This window comes from Thermobia domestica, chromosome 9, assembly GCF_964235325.1.
Source record: "Thermobia domestica chromosome 9, izTheDome1.hap1.1, whole genome shotgun sequence".
NCBI lineage: Eukaryota > Metazoa > Arthropoda > Insecta > Zygentoma > Lepismatidae > Thermobia > Thermobia domestica.
In genome coordinates, this window is record NC_137462.1 from 71,551,571 (window position 1) to 71,572,439 (window position 20,869).

The window sequence follows — 20,869 nt, forward strand, 5'->3', positions numbered from 1 at the left end:
AACCTTGGTATGAAATATGTACGTTCCAGTGATACTGTTCGTCAAATATATTTTTCCTCTACTGTGAATGTAAATAAAACTTATTTTAATTTTGAGTTAGATTTGACATAAAACATATCAAATAACAACGAAACAACAGGGATATTACCATGAAAAGTATATTCCTATGTAATTATTGAAAATCCAGTTGTAATATCCCCTTTCTTGAAAATCTCTGTTTTCTGTACTTAATTTGATTCAAATCTAATTACTCCGTAAGTACAGTAATATATTTTATTTTGAAAGACTTAAAGGTGTAACAGTTTCGCCAACTATCTACTTTTTAGACTTCCTAAAACTCTATGAATAAAATGAAAAAAATGTCTATGATAAAAGACAGCTTTTGAGATCCCTTACATCTGATTGGCTATTCTTAACCAATCCCACCAACAGTGGCGTAGCAGCTGCCCCCGCAACCCCCGCAGTGCGGGGGGCCGAGGTATAGAGGGCTCCGAAGTCTTGCGATGAATAAAGATTCAAAGGAGTAGAACTTCAACCTTACTTCCGTCGGCTTTACAACTAGGGCCCCTTTTCTATACTTTGCGGGGAGGGGCACGCAAAAGTCTGCCACACCACTGCCCACCAATTACAATGCAGTTCACTCTAAACAATCCAAAAGATAAACAAACTCTTTAAACTACCTTCCCCCCTATTGTAAGCTACTAAAACGTAAACTAATTGCTTAATTTGCCTTCCTCCCTTGTTTTGACTTATACATAAAAAGCTTGTTGTGTAGCAATCTGAAATAATCCCTTATAACTAGACGAACTGTTAAGTTCTGCGAGAGGTTTGTAACTTGTCTAATAATTTCTTCGAATACACCGTGTTTTTTTGATTTCTTGGATATCCTCAAATGGTAAAAACGTTTTTTCCATAGGCGCCCAACGGGAAGGCAGGGGTACCCCCTGGCTCACAAAAATGTATACGTAATATAGCAAGCCAAAGTATATTAAATACCAGATATACCAGACGTGATACAGCAAACATGGAGATGCCCCTCTCTTGAAAATTTTCTTCGGGCGCCCCTACCTCTTTCTGATTTCTTTCTTATGCTATAAACATATTTAATCTAAACTTATGCTCCGTATCATTTTAACATGAAATTTTTAATTATATTAGAATCATAGACAAAGGCGGAGCTACTCTAAATATTTGGTTAGTTTTCCTCTTGATATAGTCAGTGTATTCATAAAATTAATTCAAAAATATAATATTAGGAAAAACATAAAAGATTGTTAATGTGATGAGAACATTCTGATGTATTAAATTCAGGTAGAGAGAAATTTTTCATAGTATATTTTGTTAGGTTCTAAATCACATTAGCATGAAACAAGTTAAAGAAGAGAGAACCTTATCTTCTTCCATTATCTTGGTATGAACGAATCGGTGACTCATAGGACAATTAACAGATCGAATCGGTCGCTCATAGGACAGTTAACAGTTCCTGTCAGTAATGGGACTGTCGCAAGTGGGAAGACACCGAATATATGACATTCGGAATTAATATACCAGTACCTCTTTTGTATCACTGTTTTGGGTTTTATTTATTAGATTTAATTTTATTGTGTATGCTTTAATTCTGTAAATAATCTACAAATTCTGAATGAATTGTATACCGTGACTTCTGTAAATAACTTACAAAAAACATTGACCAGCTTTCAACTGAGGAAAAACTTGCAATTAAGGCTTAGACAAAACAAGCAAAGGACAATTTAGAAGGTGGTTCGTAAATTCAAATCTAGTAATCTTCAAAATAATTCAAACGTTTTATCACATTCTTAGCTGATTTTTAATATTCAAGCATGAGAAGCGTACATAATCAACTTTATGCATATTTAACAAGATGTCTATATACATACACACACTTATTTACTACGTTTCCATAGCAACAACTCTTTTTTCTAGTTAACGATTACAAAAATTAATCTCTCGAAATCTCTGTGTATATTTGTTTTCTTTATATATAATACTGCTCAAATAATTCGCATCTGATCCCTTTTTATAAGCTGGCACAGATTGCAAATACTATATACAACGTTATCGTTGTAGATGTCGTCCGGACGGGACTTCCGTAATAGTTTTCCTATGAAGGAAAGAACCCTAGGTTGAATATTATAAAGTACCTACCTTTTGAATAGCCCTCGTATATACTTAACATCACTTTTAATACAAATACTTTACTCTTCCATTTATATATATAATATATTATAACATTACACATTTTTATACTTATCAATATATATCAATACTAAGAACGTCGATTTACAATTATCGTCGATGAGGCTATTCAAAAATTAAACCTAACTGATAGTTTCCTTCATGTTCAAACAACATTAATTACAAATAAAGATCTTTATAATATTAAATATTAGTAGGATCAGAAGGCAACAAAATTAGAACATATAAACACATTGAGGATTATCATTTAATTAATAAACTCTGAAAAATTAAGAGATTCGATATTCATTATTCTTATTCTTTCCATATAATAAGTTGCATCTATTTTATATATCTGTCATTACCTTCATACGTTTACATTAAAATTATGATCTTTTATTCTTAAATATTTATAATATCCATATAAGTAATTGAGAGAACTTACAAAAGACATGAAACACAAACATCAAACATCAAATAAAATACACAATTCGTGAAATTCAACGATAAAATAACAAAGTTTAATACAATGAACTTTTTTTATCAGTTGCTATTTATATTTGCTTGCGTTATGACCTCAGAAGGAACTAAAGTTTTGACTACATCTAACCACCGTTTTCTAGTACTTTCAGTAGGCTGCCATAATTTAATGTCATCACTTTTTCGAACTATTTCACAATTGCATATATTTTTAAAATACATTTTAATAATAAATCGAATGAAGAACATTAATCATAGACGTAAGCAAAGGTCAATTTAATACAAATCCATCGGACGCCTTTTTGATAGTTCAAGTTATACGTTCGAAGGGTTCATCTAAGCAACATTGTATAGCACAATCTTGTGTGCATTCTTGTCTTTCATAGGATGATACCATATTTTGATTCCTATTTACAGAATTCCTGCCATCTGCAAATTCATTTTGTGAGAATCGGCGATAATTATTACTTCTACTGAAATTCCTGTTGCTATTTCTAAAATTCCTAGCTCCATTTCTATGATTAGGTTGCGTTTGATTATCGGTACCATTATAACTATTCATTCTATTATTAAAACTATGGACATTAGAATTATTTTCAGGTTGTATATTTACGTTACGAACAGAAGCATATTGTGTCTGATTGCGTCCAAAATTACCCTGACCTCTATCCTGCATTTTATTGTTATTCTGTATTGCCGACTGACTTTCATAATTCTGAATAAGCATAATTAGATGATTAAAGCTAATGCACTGCGCCGACATTAACAACTGTTGTACTCGAAATGGTAATGATTCTAATGGAAGCTATAATTCGAGATTACGGATGATTTGGATTTAGTGACCTTAACTCATTATATGTAGATACTACAAATTCTGTAATACTTCTGTGTAATTTTGGATTAAAATGTTTCGTTCGCAAAACGGCATCTCTATTCGCTATCATAAAATCATTTTCATAATTTGATAGGAGAGCATTCTTGAAATCTGAATATGTACGAAGACTACCCCTGATACCTTTAAACCATGTTAAACAGGGTGGTAATAATATATGCGGCAATAATTTTAAAAACTGAGACTCATCTACACCCATGAGTTCGCATTCATCCTGAAATTTTTCAAGAAAAGCCCTAGCGGGTATATCTTCCGGCACACCACTAAATTTAGTAAGCGACTTAACTTCGCTGAATCGTAACGGTTTACCTGTATTTGTCTTCATACATCTGTTGGAGTTGTGTTTCCGCCGGGATGTTTGCCTCACTCTTCTTTCTCTATCAGTACTCTCTTCACAGCTCGAAGATTCATTAAGTTCCAAAATTGGTCTGGGATGACGAGTAGGTAGGATGCTCCACATTCATGTATCCATTGTCCTGGAATGCACTTTCAGGAATACACTTCTCCTTGATAAAGTTCACCTCATCTTGCAATATTTTAATGTGATTGGCATGAGCGTTTATCGTTGACTCTAGGCCATCTACTGAATCTTTAACTTCCGTGAATCTTTGTGTTACTTTTTCCATTTTTTCGTCATACTGTTCAAATTTTTCTATTGTGTGTTGGTTCGTCTGACTCAGTTGATGTTGAATAAGACCCCATCTGCTTTCATTACATTGTTCTAATCTCGCTATCTTTTCATCAAAGTCCTTATTTAGCTGGTTTATCTTCTGGTCTAGTTTCTCATCAAAGTGTTCCCTAATTTGTTCAGACTGGTTCCTAATTTGCTCAGATTGGTTTCTATTTGCTGAGCTAATTCATCGCCTTTTCGAACTTGATCTTTAATTTGCTCAGATTGGTTCCTAATTTGCTGAGCTAAGTCTCTTAAAATGTCAGTCAAATTTTCATTAGGATTCATTTCTGGATACACACTCTGATCACCAGTTATATCACTATCTGTTGCACTCATGGCCATATTTCGGTGTATCACCTTACCGCTTCTCAATATGGTAACACTAATGTCACGTTGAAAGCTTGCCGTTTTTACTATTCTTCAAAACGACACTTATATATCCCGGTGTTGAGGCACCAATTTAGAAGGTGGTTCGTAAATTCAAATCTAGTAATCTTCAAAATAATTCAAACGTTTTATCACTTTCTTAGCTCATTTTTAATATTCGACCATAAGAAGCGTACATAATCAACTTTATGCATATTTAACAAGATGTCTACATACATACACACACTTATTTACTACGTTTCCATAGCAACAACTCTTTTTTCTAGTTAACGATTACAAAAATTAATCTCTCGAAATCTCTGTGTATATTTGTTTTCTTTATATATAATACTGCTCAAATAATTCGCATCTGATCCCTTTTTATAAACTGGCACACATTGCAAATAATATATACAACGTTATCGTTGTAAATTCAGGAGAGTGTTCGAAAAAAAATCCAGTTTAAATTTACAGGATGTTTTATGGCAGTAATGTTGTTTGCACTAGATACGTTTCCTCAATTTATTTTAAATTTTCCTGGATAAACTGTGAATGGTGTGTTCAATGGACATTTTTATAACACTAATCTCTGTTACGAACTCTCTTCAGTCAACGCTGAAGAGGAATTCGGATCCCTGTCAGGGACTGAGTTTGCTAGAATGAATCGTTCGCAATAATCTAGAAAAAAATATTTAGTGAATCTACAAAGCTTCTGAAATTAATATTAACTGTACCTATAGCGTCAGCAAAAGACGAAAAGTATTTTTCTACATGAAAAAGAAAAAATGAAATGAAATCTTTGAGTTTTACGTCCGACGTTTATGCTGGTGAGGCTAAAGGAGACGGTGATGATGAATGAAATGGTGGAATGAAGAAACTGGGAGGAAACGGGAGAACCCCGAGGAAACTTACGCACACGGTGTTTGTCCACCACAAAGTTCACTTGGCGAGGGCTGGGATCGAACCAGGAACCCCAAGAAGCTCTACCACTGAGCCACCGCGGCCCTACATGAAAAAGAATTGACACTTTCAAGGAATTGAATGTCCCAAGAAAGTTTATCACCATTGCTTATGCTTTCCATCGAAAAAGATCTGACAATAAGAATACCAGAGTTCAACCAGCATGTATTAGAGAGATTTGCTCCAATCAAAGAGAGGAGAATGGACTTAATAATTAATTAAGGTGATTAATCGGATAAAATGTTCTGCATTTTTTTTTATTTTTTTAAAACAGAATTTTATTTAATTTCACATGTCGCATAGCATTTGCATATAAAGTTATGCTGATTAGTCAATGAGTCCACTTTATATCTTCTGTCTCGTATCGTTCGTACTGCAACACCCGAAACCATAATCCACCGGCCGCCACTGATTAATTACATGTATAAGGAGCAAAATTTCTAAGTATGTCAAGTCTAGTACTCCTAGTACGATTCTAAAACAGACTCTGAATAGGTCCGATAATTTGACGTTGTGTAAACATTTTAAAATACTATTTGAGATCAAGTTGGCAACGCTGCGAGCAAGCAAAGTAAACATGGCGTAAGTTACAAATGCAAGATGGCTAAGAAAAGGGGGATGACTAAAGTGTTTTTTAATAAGTTATATTCGACAATATTTAGTGCTATAACATAAAGCAAAATGTATTTTGGCAGAATTCAAGAGTAGATTGTAAATATGTGGGCAGCATTGTTGATGAGAATAATACGGAAAAGAATAGTTTTAGCGTTGATTTTTGGTTTCTCTCTCACGTACTGTATACTAAGTTTCGTACGAGAGGTGAGTTTTCAATAAAAATATTCGAAATCTTGAATTAACTTACATATCAGGTAATAATGTTCGCATTGCAATACCTTTTTCAAGGTGGTATTTGGTAAGATGTTGCTTCAAACGGAATTGTTTACAAATAGGGCCAGTGTACCGACGAAGTAAATAAGCAGGGTTTAGATGTTGTGAGTGAAACAATTCCCATTTCAGAAGGGTTTGAACCACCTGAGCTGCGAACGAGAGTCTAAGTCTCCGTGAACACTGATAATTTAGCCAAGAGTAAGCTGAAAACAAATAAGGAGTCAGATGCATGCAATGGTCTCATTTGTAGACTTATAGACATTATTGGTGATCGTGCTGTTCTATATAATCTAATATATTTGTATTATATGTTACCGGTACCTTATGTAAAATGTAACAAAGATGTTCGTTACCAACATTGAATCATGTTATCTCCAGAATAAGATTTAGATCATAGACATAACACTAGAGTATGCTGGCTCCATCTTTGCGGGTATGTTTAGTACAAGGGGTCCAGAAGCACGTAAGAAAAAACAAAATTTACAGGAAAAATGAAGGATGCAAGTACTTAGACGTAACATATCGTAACCAAATCTAACTTAACCTAACATAAACTAACGTAAGCTAAACTGAACTAACCTAAACTAACGTAATATTAGTAGAAAGAAGCGAGATTTTGTCATTTTTTGGAAAATTATGCGGAACTCCTATACTAATATAACATAAACTAAACTAACCTAACGTAACCTAAACTAGCCTAACCTAACTTAAACTAACCAACCCTACCCTAAACTAACCGAATGTGAACAGAAATTACCAAAATTGTAACATTTTTTAGAGAAAAGAGCTGGACCCCTTCTGCTAAACATAGGCCCTTGGTTTACCCAAAGGTGCTGGTAAGGGCATTTGCTCCGAAGTTGGTCGTCCGTCCGGTTTTCTACAAAAGCGTAATAACAGATGCGAATATTTAAAAATCAGTTTTTAGGACCGCTTTAAAAGGGTATAATAAAGTAGGGTATGGTAGAGTAAGGTGCGGATAAGTAGGATAGGGTACGGTCGTATTAGCTTAGGGTCAAGGAAGTCTTGACCCACTTTGTTAAAATTGAGGGTGTAATCTCTCGTCTCTGCGTAAGGATACCAAGTAGAACGTCTCTGTACACCTGCAAATAGTACCATATCAAATAGTTCCATGTTTATAACCACGGTAACTCTTTACTTTGGGCAAGGCAGTGATATCCTGTCAATAAATAGTATTGCCGAGCGAGTGAAAGCGGGTTAGAGCCCCGCAGGGCACGTAGTTTTCTGTCTTTCGTTCTTGGAAACTGCAACTGTAACTGTGGAAACCGGTTCAGATGAATTGGTTATTGTCACTGCCTTGTCTAAAGTAAAGACTTGCCATAATCACTTATAAATAAATAAACAACTGCCGCCCTGCTTGCAATTATCAAGCATGCAGACTAGCAAATTATCTATTTCTTCGTGGTAAATTTTCAAAATTTTGCTAGAAACTGATGGCTATCTTTGGAACTTAACCCCTGGCTAGTTTAGGCACAACACATTTTGCAAAACTTTACAGGTAAAGTTCAGTAATCTCTTTGGAAAAACATATTTATAAGAAGCAGATTTTGATGTTATCCAGTTTTAGGGGGGAGGCTACTGGTTTTTAGGGGAAATACGAAATTGTTTTCGAAAGAGAAACGTAAAAGATAGACTACATGTAGATCTTCTCGGTTGATATTTAGTATCTCCCCCAATCTTGCACATATAAGATTTACAGTATGTTACTTTACAAAATATAGCTGAGCTAGGGACAGGTAGCGAAGGGAGTTAGAAGCGCCCAGGCCCTTGTACTTCTAACTTTATCACAATTTAGACAAAAAAAAAAAAAAAAAAAAAACAAGGTACTCGGTTCTGGAACCATGAAACGGGTTGGGGGAGATACTAAATGCCATCCATCTTCTCTATATCATGCGTAAAACACGATGTAATACGAATCCTGCACCTGTAAGCACATAAAAGAACTTACTGGCAAGTCTACCAAGCAGCGTTACAAATTGTGTGCCCTAGGTCGAAGTGTCCGAAAGGTTTCCAAAAGTGTTCGACGACATTGTCATTGAATGTCGGAACATGGTGATGTGATACTTAGATATCACAGAAGTTTGAGTTACCGAACATTCAAAAGCATACTCAACGTTAGGATTTCAAGTAATCTCGTATATGTGTGATAAGGTAGAAATAAAAAGTTCAAAATATGTCCCTTAGTCAGGCCATAGTAAAATGAAGTGCTACTTCAAGATAATGTACAGGGTAGTTAGAGGATTAGAGTACAGAGTAATCAGAGAAATGTCCCATAGCAGAGCTGTGTTACACGCAAGGCAGATGAGTTCATGACAAGATTTTTTTTTCATTATGCGTATACCCACCGTAGCCAATGCTTGGGTATTCCTGCTGCCCTCAAGCCTGATTCACTTAGATAACATTCGCATGATTTTTAGTGGCCATCTAGCACAAGTTGTTGTATTTTTCTAAATGGATTCATGTCTCATCCACTGCAATTTTTATGCCATACGTGCTCACGCTGTACTTATACTTAGCGTAAAGGCAGTAAGAGTACATTTGATGCTGAAAAAGATCGTATTTCGTTACTATAAGTACGTCACCTTGAAATAGGATATCTTTTAAATTTCTGCAGATAGCAGAATTAGATAATAGACAACACAACTGTATTTCATGTTTTCAAATGTGTGGTTATTAGTTTAACATTATTATAAGTGCTTTACGAAGCTTAAAATAAGTGAGTACATATAATAATGCTATTAGATACGAATTTCCGAGAGCGAAGTATTTTTGTACAGTGTACAACATCTATAGATTTTATTTACATACAAGTATAGCGTTACTAGTGTGGAACCATTACAGATTGTATTGGGACTCGTATCACTGCGAAAACCCAGCATCACTGACGTGTCTCTTCCCTTCAGAGGTTCTGTGCGAGCTCGCTAGTTTTTCGCTGGCCTGATTCGATTAGATTCTTCGCCTTTGGTCATCTAGCACAGATTGGTTTGTGCTTTTTCCACTGTTGTTGTATTGTGACATATCCGGACGTTGTATTTATACGCAAATAGTAAAAGAATTGTAAGCATTCAACAATTAATTCTCGTGATGTCTTTGAACTTCATCTATGTTAAATGGAGTATTGTCATGTCTCCCAGCACAAAGTTTTTGGAGAACAGTAAGAAGATGAGTGAAAGAATTAAAATATTTAACAGTTATTTCGAATGAGTGAGTAAACTTGATCTGCACGAACTCAGCATCGCTAATGCACTTCCTCCTTTGGATTAACCCCCTACCTCCTCACGGACTCTGTCTAAACGGGATTACATGTAAAATTAACTTATAGTGACATGGACCTAGGGTCACCGTAAAATTTGTCAAGCACTGGAAAAGCCAATACTGGTAAGAAGTAAGTCAACGAATTTTGGAAACGTTTGGGTAAAATGTATAGCTTCACAAGGAGAGTAAAGGAGTGGGTAACAATTTGTGCTTAAGACAAACCGTCCAAACCTAATCGATTCTAACACACTTTCTTCTTATCTGCTTGAATCTTCGTTTAGTTATAGTACACTACTTAATCTGCCCCAGAGTTGTTGCAATTTTCTTCAGCTCAGAAAACTTCAAAAAATGGTTTAAAATGTGGATGGAAATGATGACCTTAATGTGGTTATGATTACTTTCTTCAGTTGTGTATCTCAGAACACGTCTAGTTTCAGCACTTTATTTAAATATTTACCGGTATTTATCAAAAGATTTCCAGAACGGAATACTATTGTATATATATATATATATATATATATATATATATATATATATATATATATATATATATATATGTAGATGCGAGTCATTTTAGACTCACAACATGTTGAAAAATTTACAGGTAAAAATCAATACCCTGGATAGAAAGATACATAATGAACAAATTTTTATAGTGGCAGATTTAAATAGTAAGTTATACAATTGTATTTTTATGTTTACAAGTGCAGGGGTACTAGTGTAAAATCATTATTACAAGTGCTATAGGAAATCGTATCACTAAAAAAACCAACGTCTTTTCACTACCTTTTCTTACACGTATACCCAGTGTCGTTGACGCGCCTTCTTCCTTCAGACGAGCTCCGCGTGAACCCACCAGATTGACTCTCCTCTGAGTCAGTTATATATGGGTCACGAGTCATGAAAGAGTCGCGAAATCAGAAAACGGTCATGAAATTCAATAAAAAGTCACGAAATTTAGCTTTTAGGTCACGATTTTTTTTTTTTTTTATCTGTACGTATGTAACTGCAGACCGAAATTTTTTTTTTTTCTATAAAACGTCAAAATTCACCACCAAAAATGTCTATGTTCGGCTTTAGACGCTACCAAATCGCAACCAAAATATGCTTCTATCGCATGTATGAAAATTTGGTCTAATTCGCACCCAAATTTGCACTTGAGAATGTTACGAAGTAAAGAAAAGGTAAATGTAGTTGAGTTTCAGTCATAACTTTATTGTGAGATATTCCTATTTGTACAAAGAACATTCTGTAAAATTTCCAGTTATTTTCATTCAGTCCCTTTTTAGATATTGACCTGAGAAAATTGACGTTTTAAGGTTTTCGGCCATTTTGGAAAAGCTCTAGAAAAAAAAAAAGGCGTGCATTTTCAGGACTGAAATTTATACTGCAGGTAGTTATATAAGTATTCAACACAAAAACAACTGTCATTAGTGAGTCTCCTTTCCTTCATAAAACTAGTGGTCTTCAAAATTAACGATTTATACATATTTTCCGAGTTTTTCCAGTAAAGAATTTGACTGCCTCTCTTGCATGATACAAAAATTAAAATAATGTATACCTGAAGTTCATTTCATGCTGAACACACTGGTTTTTTACTTATTCTGATATCTTTATAGATAGCTTGGCAATTAAAGTTTCTGGAAACCACGGTTATATATATATATATATATATATATATATATATATATATATATAATTAAAATTTACCCAACCGCCATTTTAGAAATGGCTGCCAGAAAAACTATGGCATATTATTTTTTTTCAAACAGTGTTTTGTGACTACGTATATGGAAGTCATGATTTTAAAAAAATCATGAAAGTAAAAAGTGATGAGCAACAATTTTGTTTAAAATTGGGCGATTTGAAATGGATTGACCCATTTAAATTATCTAGGCTCGAGATTCGTATTTCCGGTCTGGACTCGCCCACTTTCGCTTTCCTTAATTTGTTTCACTCACGGCCTGTATTAGAACAATACTTTAATATGTTGCATGCCATGTTACGCTCAATTTTAGCTAGGGATGTACCGATATGTCGATATGGGTGCTATTGGCCACTTTTGAGAGTTTCGGTATCGGCAAATGGACACCGATATTTACCGATATATTTTCCGAACTATTTTCAATTTGTGTAGTTGTAAAAATGACACTTATATTTCATCGATTTCTTTTAGTAAGTTGCTCTAAATTATTATCATTGTACAATCGATTTCTTTATGCTTATGTACACCTTTGATTTGCATTACTTGTACTCAGCTGGTATTCTTAGTCCCTCCGTGCCAAAATAGTGGTGAAGAAAAGCCAGAGGTCCTCAGTCAGGATCATGGGTGCCCGAAGAAAATTTTCTAGGGAGGGCCCATTCCATGATTGCTATATTACATCGGTTATTTAATATACGCGGTTTGCTATATTACGTATACATTTTTGTGAGCCAGGGTGTTGCGCCCCCTGCCCCCCTCCTCCCCTTCGGACGCCTATAGTCAGGATAGCAGACCGTCATTTGAATTCCAAACGAGATAGAGGTTTCGATTCAGAAGAAAATGTTGTGGAAGAAACTCACAAGACGCTCACTTTGTCATTAGTTCTGAAGTTAATAAATAGTTTTATTGTTTTCGATTTTGCTTAAATAACCCTCTTATTTTTTATGGTTTACACAGCAACACTTGGTTCACCACGCATAATTTTTTAAACAATAAGAATTTGTAATGGTAGTATCCGTTTCCATTGTATGTATGCAGGGTCGGCGATTAGGGGGCCAGTTGTCCCCCTCTTACTTTTTTTTTTTTAAGTGACTCTTTAATGTATATATTGGGGGTGCGGTGGCTCAGTGGTAGAGCGTTCACCTCTGGTGCTTGGGGTCCCGGATTCGATCCCAGCCCCCGCCATGTGAACTTTGTGGTGGACAAACACCGTGCTCGTGGGTTTTCTCGGGGTTCTCCCGTTTCCTCCCTCATTCTTCATTCCACCATTTCACTCATCTCTCATCATCACCGTCTCGTTTAGCCTAACCGGCATAACCGTGGGACGTAAAACTCAAAGATTTCATTTCATTTTTCCTTAATGTATATAGTTTTATTTGGAAGTGTGATGTTTTTGTACGTATTACTGGTCCATAGATAAAATGGCGCCATATATTTGCCGTGGCGTGAGTACGTATTGGTTATTTGTCTTCCTGTGGAGTTAAGAAGGCAACATGAAATGAGTTTTAATTGCCACGGAAAATAGCCCAAACATTAACCTTTTGGGGTGCAATAATTCCAGCGTACTTTCATTTCTTCCTACAATGGCTCGAAAGGATAGTCAGGCGCTTTGAAACTAAGTGAGAGAACATTTCGCAAAACAAGAAATGTCTTTCACAAATTATTCTTTAAATGCAAAAAAATCCAGTTTCTAAAATGTCTTCTTTCTAATAGTAAAGAATATTGATTAAAAAGAGAGTAATAAGAATCAACTTCTACCTTGTTCATTGTTTTGCCTAAACCATTTATGATATTCTGCAGTTACAAATTGGTGGTAAAAGAAAAATGTTTCTGTTTTTACTAGCAGACACAACAATGCTCTTTTCGTTTTTTTTTTTTTCTTTCTTTGAACAGAAAACAAGAAAGAAACAGTTGAGAATGCTCGAAGAGCATTACGAGAATGGACTTAATTATTTTTTTCGAAATTTTTGTGAAATTGTATATTAAATGTATTTGATTAAATTCAATAGATAATACATATTTGGAACCTGCGTATTAGAGGATCTGTTGAATTATCTATATTGAGCTGTCACTTTTTATCACCGTATATATATTGAAAATAAAGATATAACCAGTGGCTACCAGTTACCATATGTTAACAAAATGTTCACCACCCTCTTAGGTAATGATCAACACCAATATAATCTCTCTAGTTCCCGAGATATGGCTCCTTAAATCTCCCGAAATCGGAACTTTTTTGGCCAATATCTGGGGAACGGCGGCCATTTAGCCAGTGACCTCTGAAAACGTTCGCCATTCTCTTAGGTATTGATCAACACCAATATCTCTATGACTTACGGTTCGCGAGATATGACAACTTAAATCTCCCGAAGTCGGAAATTTTTTGGCCAATATCTTGGAAACGGTAAGTCGTAGAGAAATGGTATTAATGTTGATCAGTACCTTAGAGGATGGTGAACATATTGGTACCAAATAGAAACTAGTGGGCATCGACCAAATCACACAATTTTCCAGACAGAATTTTAAAATGTTCATTAGCAAGGAATCAAATCTCTTCTTACATCTTCGGTGTTTAAGAGTACAAAGGGCTAGTACCTACTTGCGTTGCTCTTGTGAGTTTACTTAAAATATGAAATATCATATACGGTATTGTAACTGAAAAAAATAATAGTAGCCTATTAATTATACAACCTTTTTTCAAACAAAGTGTTAGAAACAATCAGAAAAACTAACATTGAGATACAAATATTCAGATCATGTCTTGCTCCCCCCCCCCCACACACACACTTTTAACGTCCAATCGCCGTCACTGTATGTATGTAATAGAGACTAGTAAATGCAATATAACTATCAAAGTACATTATCACTCTAAATGTCAATCACTGACACTTGAATTAAGTTTACACTGTATAAGTATTTGCTGCTTTTTAGTTCATTTTTTAGAGGAAATATATTTTTTGTGTGGAACCTAATATGAAACTCTGCTATTATTTTGTCTTTGTATGTCAAATTTTGGTCTTATATCTAATATGCCCTATTACGATGTAGATCATTTCATTATTCTGAAAATTCCTGATAATATATAAGAAATGTGTCCAAAAGTATCGGTGAAACAGTGGTATCGGTACATCCCTAATTTTAGCACGCATTTAGCACTTCGCAAGTTTTTTGATCATTATTGCACTTTTATCTTCGTTCATAGTCATACATTAGTATAAACATAAGTAGACCACCATTTCCATAATATGTAAACAAATAATTCAGGTTATAAATGTTAACCAATGAATTAATACATACTAAACTTACCTAATATGTTTCATAATTTCTCAAACAATTTTAACATGAAAATGACATTACGAGTAAATGAACATTAACATTGGCACTGTGTATGTAAAACAAATATACGTCTTACAAACAAATATTTGTTCAGAATGTATTGTCGAGCGTTGGTTGTAAGCGTCGATGGTGTACACACAATACATAACTTTTAAATTATTGTATTACTGTTTTCTTTGTATCTTTTTGTATGTAATATATATGCTTATTTTGCAGAATGATGATTCTTCAACAGATGAAATTGACACGATTCCTTTAAGACGACTGAATCAGCCTTTTTTGTGGCATTCAGGGAAAGAAGATAATAATTCGACAAATACGAAAGTTACGACATGTAGAAATTCTGTCCAGGGAAAAGTTCTTATTGTTGACGATAAAGGTAATAATATGCTTATTGCTGTGCAGATCACGTATAATATGAGGGGAAATCGAAAAGTCTGTTCCTTCTGATTTATTGCCAGATTACAAACTGTAAACGAGAAACAAGATATACACAATATTCTACCCTCTGTACCACTAGTCTCTCGATACCCGCTGCATAGAAGATGGCCATTTGACCACGAAACCAACGACGAACTTTTTTCATATTTGATTGCTCAGACGCGCCTCTTCGGTTTTGGTACCTTAAGATTTGAACCAAAACGGGCTATCATCATTGCATTTTTTTTTTTTTTTTTTTTTTTTTTTTTTTTTTTTTTTTTTTTTTTGCGGGAACAAGAACAAGGACCAGGACGAGGGTTGGGTTACGAAACTACAACACATTGAACAGAACAAAACAAAATAAAATTTAAAGAAAAAAAAACAGCAAATCCTAACTACTAACTGCTATTCTCTAATGATGATTTAAGTCTTCTTTATCTAATCAAACTAATCTACTCTAATTTTTGACTCAAGTCGAGCTTAACATTGATCCTATCATAAATATCATCATTCATTGCTTTTAGTCTATACTTAGCCTATCCATGTAGTATTCCCTCTTCTTCTTTGTTTCATTTCGTTCAGGTTTTTCCTGTATGATTTGGTTTTTCATCTTTGTATATAATTTGATTCTCTCCTGTATGTTTTTTTTATATTATTATTAATAATAATAATAATCATAATTTACCACATTCTCCTACAAAATCACTAAACACACATTTCATTTATCACTATTAAGCACTGCCCATACTGGTATTTATAATATTACACTTAATACATTATTACACTCCTGTGTGTGAAACATAGTTTAACGTCTAATTCCACTACACACACTACACTTGTTCCATTTTCTTTCGTGCATTCTTCGTTAAATCTTGTCTATCTCATGTGAGATGATTTTGTTTTTGATATATGTTCCTCGGTTGTTGTACGTAAAACCAACGACGAACAACGTTCTGCAATTCTGTATCGGTCGTAAACCTCTGTCCTGCCAAGAACTTCTTCAATAGACCAAAAAGATGATAAGTACTTATCCCCATACACCAGCTGTATTTCCCTGTGAATATCTGTAGTCGTGTGTCCCTTGCATCATTGAAACGCATATACATTAAAATGTATTACACGCTCGAAAATAAAAATAAATACATTAATAAGTAAACGCGAAGACTTTTCGATTTTCCCTCGGAATTCTTAGCTTTTACCAAATCCTCATTGATATTATATGGAGCAGATATTCGGCTGACTGCAGAAACAGTTTGAAATTTTAATGAGGATTAATATTAATAAAGATTTGCGTAAAAGTAATTTGTAATTTAAAAGAAAAAATAATGATTTTTATGTTAGTAATTAGTAGTTATGTTCTGGCTTTGGCATTTAAGTCTAACCACTTTTCTTTTTATGAATATTCATTAGTTGTATGCTACGTGAGATATGTGATGTGATTAAATTGCTGTTAAAGTAAGACATAAAAACTAGGGAGACTGGTATTACAGCATAGTTACTGAACTGTACTCTTGGGCACATAGTTTGAAACTCAGAATCTTATCGTGTACCCCGTGCACCACTTTTTTCTTTCTTTTTTTATTGATGTACTAGCTGCGGCCATTTGCTATGCGTCACGATGCAAAAATGTACAAAATCTGTTGAACTGAAGACATACAAACTAAATAAAAATAGATGCAAAAATCAATTTTGAAAAATATTGTCACAAATTACATCCGTTGATTTCATTGAGTCTTCTTCGATAGAGTCATTTTAGTTCAGATTAGGAATTGTAACAAATTTTAGCTTCGTGTGTGCGTAGATGTCTGGAAATTCGAAAGTTATGGAAAATGTAAACTTTTGGTGCGTACTACAAACTTTATTTCAACCTAATTGACGAAGAGAGCTTATCCAAGTCTTGTTTGAAACGTAATAAAATAAGTTTTCAATACGTTACAGTACTTGGTTCGAAAAAACATCCGTTTAAGGACAGCAAGTTTGATTTTCGGACCATAATTCTGGAATTTCTGGGGGAATTAAATGTCTAGAATACGTTATATTGTAACAACTAAAATAAAAGTTGGAGTAGTAACAGAAACACAGTATAAAATCGATTTATTTTAAGGGTAGTTGTACATACCAGCCAGCCAGAGTTTTTGTATTTGGCAGTTTACAACCTGCAGTATTGTAACACATGATCACAAGTTGCACTATAGTTTTGTTAAAGAAAGAAGGGAAGAGAATCATGAATGAGAACTGTGCATAGACGCGCCAGTGTAGAAGTGATCCCTGTATAGGTTCAACAAGTTCTTACTTATGCTCACGCTCATTTTGTTTTATGATGTACAGTAGTAGTGTATTGTATTAGTTTATATAATTTTGTTAATGTTAGCATTAACATGTGAACTCCTCGTTAGGAACGTTATCAGTGTAGTTCTTATCGTGAGCTGTACATACTTTGCTTTCTCTTCGCCAGAGGTCCGATTTGTTAGATCATAGTGTGAGTTTCTCCATACTTAGTTGTAGCTATTACGTAATATTATTTGAGTAATGTCATCGTCAAGATTTAACAAAACATTGTGATACAGTCCATTTAATGTACAAGTACGTATGAATGTTAAAAGAAGTTTGCGAAATATTTTACTGTGGATGCTGTCAGTGTCCATCATTAGAAGGCGGATGCAGAATTTGTGGTTCCTATATATATATATATATACAGGGTTTGTATGATAAGTAATGAGACCAGGTCTGGAAACATTGTTTTATTGATCTGATCTGTACAGGGACTTAAAAGCTTTCGAAGTACTCTCCTCTTGCGTCGATGCACTTCTGCAATCGATGTTTCCACGCTGCAAACGCCCCCTGGAAGTCAGCAGCCGGCATGTCCTTTAGAAATGTGGTCACGGCTGCTTGGATGGCTGTGACGTCTGCAAAACGGGTTCCTTTCAAGCGTGGCTTCAGCTTCGGGAAGAGGAAGAAGTCGGCCGGGCTCACATCTGGGCTGTAGGGTGGTTGTGGAAGGACTTCCACCCCAATCCGGGTCAAAAAGGAGGTCACTAAGAAGGCGGTGTGGGCAGGGGCATTGTCGTGATGCAACTTCCACCGGCTAGCGATCGCCGGTCTTTTCCGCTTGACGCTCCTGTGCAGTCTCTCAAGGACTTGTTTGTAGAAGGCGGCGTTGACGGCTTGTCCTTGGGGTACAAACTCCTTGTGGACCACCCCCACATTGTCAAAAAAAAACAATCAACATTGTTTTCACCTTTGACTTCGACATTCTGGCCTTCTTGGGGCGCGGGGACGCAGGAGTGTGCCACTCCGCGCTTTGACGTTTCGTTTCAGGGTCGTACTGGAACACCCACGACTCGTCACCTGTTATGACGTCATCTTCAAAGTTAGGGTCACTGTTCATGAGGTTCAACAGTTCCTGACAACAATCAACACGCCGTTGCTTTTGTTCGTCAGTCAACACTCGCGGCACCAGTTTCGCACAGATTTTTCTCATTCCCAATTGTTCCGTCACAATCTTGTGCACTGTTGTGTGGTTCATATCGAGTTCATCAGCAATCAATCTCAACGATAATCGACGGTCTGAGTTCAGGAGATCCCTCACTTTTGCCACAGTTTCGTCCGTAGTCACTGTTGTCGGGCGTCCAGCCCTCTCCAGATCCTCAACGCTTTCCCGGCCGTTCCGGAACGCACTGTGCCAACGAAACACCTGGGCTTTGGATAGGGCTTCCTCTTTGTAGGCCTCCGTGATGAGAGAAAGCGTCTGAGTAGCCGTTTTCCCCAGGCGAACGCAAAATTTGATCGCATAACGCTGTTCGATGGAACCCTCCATGTTTGTTGATTTTCCGCCGTGACAAGAATGTTCACAAGGGCTTTGTCCAAGGCTTGTCCGCGCTCCACTAAGGCTCGGAGCCAACTGACGCGTGGTGCGTTGCTTTGCTCGGACCCCCCCCTACATCCTCCATCACCGACAAACCCGCTCCAGCGACACGCGCGCCGCGGCGCGGCGAGTCTCATTACTTATCATACAGACCTTGTATATATATATATATATAAAAAACTAGCTAAAAAATTGGGTAAGTGATGTAATCGAAACTCCTGTGGTGACAGAAACTGTAACCAATAGTAGTACCGATGTTAGCGAAAGTAGTTTTGAACAATGGTTGACAGAAACTGCATTAGATTCTCTGAACAGGAGCTTAAACGACATCGGAGAACCTTCACTTAAAAGGAAAAGGTCTAGCGAAAGTAAATATTCCGAAAAGAAAATGAAAAAGCTATTGGATAAAAGTATTAAACATCTCTCAAGAGCACGTTCAAAAGAACGCAGTAGAGAGATCATAACAGTTAAAAAAAAGGGTCAATCAGTAGGTGTCTCACAATTATGCACCGAAGACAAGGGAGACTGTAGTGATAAGCCAGAGGTGAGCGCTCTACCACTGAGCCATCACGGCTCCGGATAGTAACAATACTTGATGTATTTACTTCCGGAAGCTATTGGATGCGTATTTGATAGTGAGGAAAGTTATTGTTACCTTGCATCCTGAATATGACAGTCATAATATACGGTTTCAGAACTTCTGCGGTCTTTCTTTCAGTATATCTTTTACCGCTACACTGCCCAACTTTAATTTTTTTTTTTCCCCTCACGAAGAGTGGATCAATTTTTAGTCTTTACGAAGGCTTTATATATTTTGATGAATGGATTGAACCTATAGTCATGTTTTAGTAAGCAGTTGTAGCGGTAGAAGATACATTTAAAGAGCGGCCAGAGAAGGATGCAAAGGAAGAATATTTTTTCCATTATTAACTGTACTTCCAAAGAGCTGGAATATAAGAACAATTTCATTGCAGGAACCGGAAATTCGTCCCAACTGTAAAGTAGGTTATGCATACTCTCAAAACAGATCTAGATATCACCTTAGAAGGTATAAATTTACAGGTGCCAATGGGCATAAATAATGAAAATATGTCACAATAAAGATTTAAGAAATATGAACCCACAGAATGATAAAATTTTAACATGAATTCAAGTAACTTCAAGTGCATTTAAACAAACTATAAAGAATTTTACTTTTTATACTTTGCATATCATAATGTCTATCCAAAAGCATTATCATCAGTACTATAAGTAAACAATGTTGCCAAACCGATATGCAGTTTTATTTTCAAATAGCACTGTGTCATGTTGTTACGTACATAAGATAACTGGGTAATAGTGAACAAAGATATATATATGTAATATGTAACAGTGCGGCAAACTTTAAAGAGTTATTTAGGGAGATTGATCACTAGAATTTTGATGCATATGATTGAAAACATCGCGCACTATATATCAAACGAATACAATACATTTCTCATATCAAAATACATCAAGCATACAAGTCATAGAATATCACAGTGAATTAAATAAAATAATCATCGAGGAATTAGGCTAGGAAGAGAGGGTGAGGGAAAAAGCACTAAAGTAAATTTTGTGTATCAGTTCTTGCTATGGTTTTATGGTTAGCATACCGAATTATCATGCAGTAGTTTAGGGTTCAAACTTATATATATATATATATAAAGAACAGTAGGAAACTTCATATACGTGCGAAATATCGTTAAATGCTAGCATCAAATAAATAGTGTCAAAGTAATGGCTTTGCACACTTGTTACACTAATAACGGTTTTGCTGGAGACTCATTGCTACAGCCT

At 35.5% G+C, this 20,869-nt stretch overlaps 1 protein-coding gene across 1 annotated transcript in view; it reads left to right on the forward strand.

The window, feature by feature from the left end:
- Positions 1–6,123: 6,123 nt before the first annotated feature.
- LOC145694738 (SREBP regulating gene protein) overlaps positions 6,124–20,869 on the forward strand; it is a 31,512-nt gene continuing 16,766 nt past the window's right edge. Inside the window, exons 1-2 of the mRNA XM_081771321.1 lie at positions 6,124–6,386; positions 14,983–15,145. Coding sequence (XP_081627447.1) covers positions 6,285–6,386; positions 14,983–15,145 — 265 coding nt within the window. The 5' untranslated portion in view covers positions 6,124–6,284. The remainder of the gene's footprint in view (positions 6,387–14,982; positions 15,146–20,869) is intronic.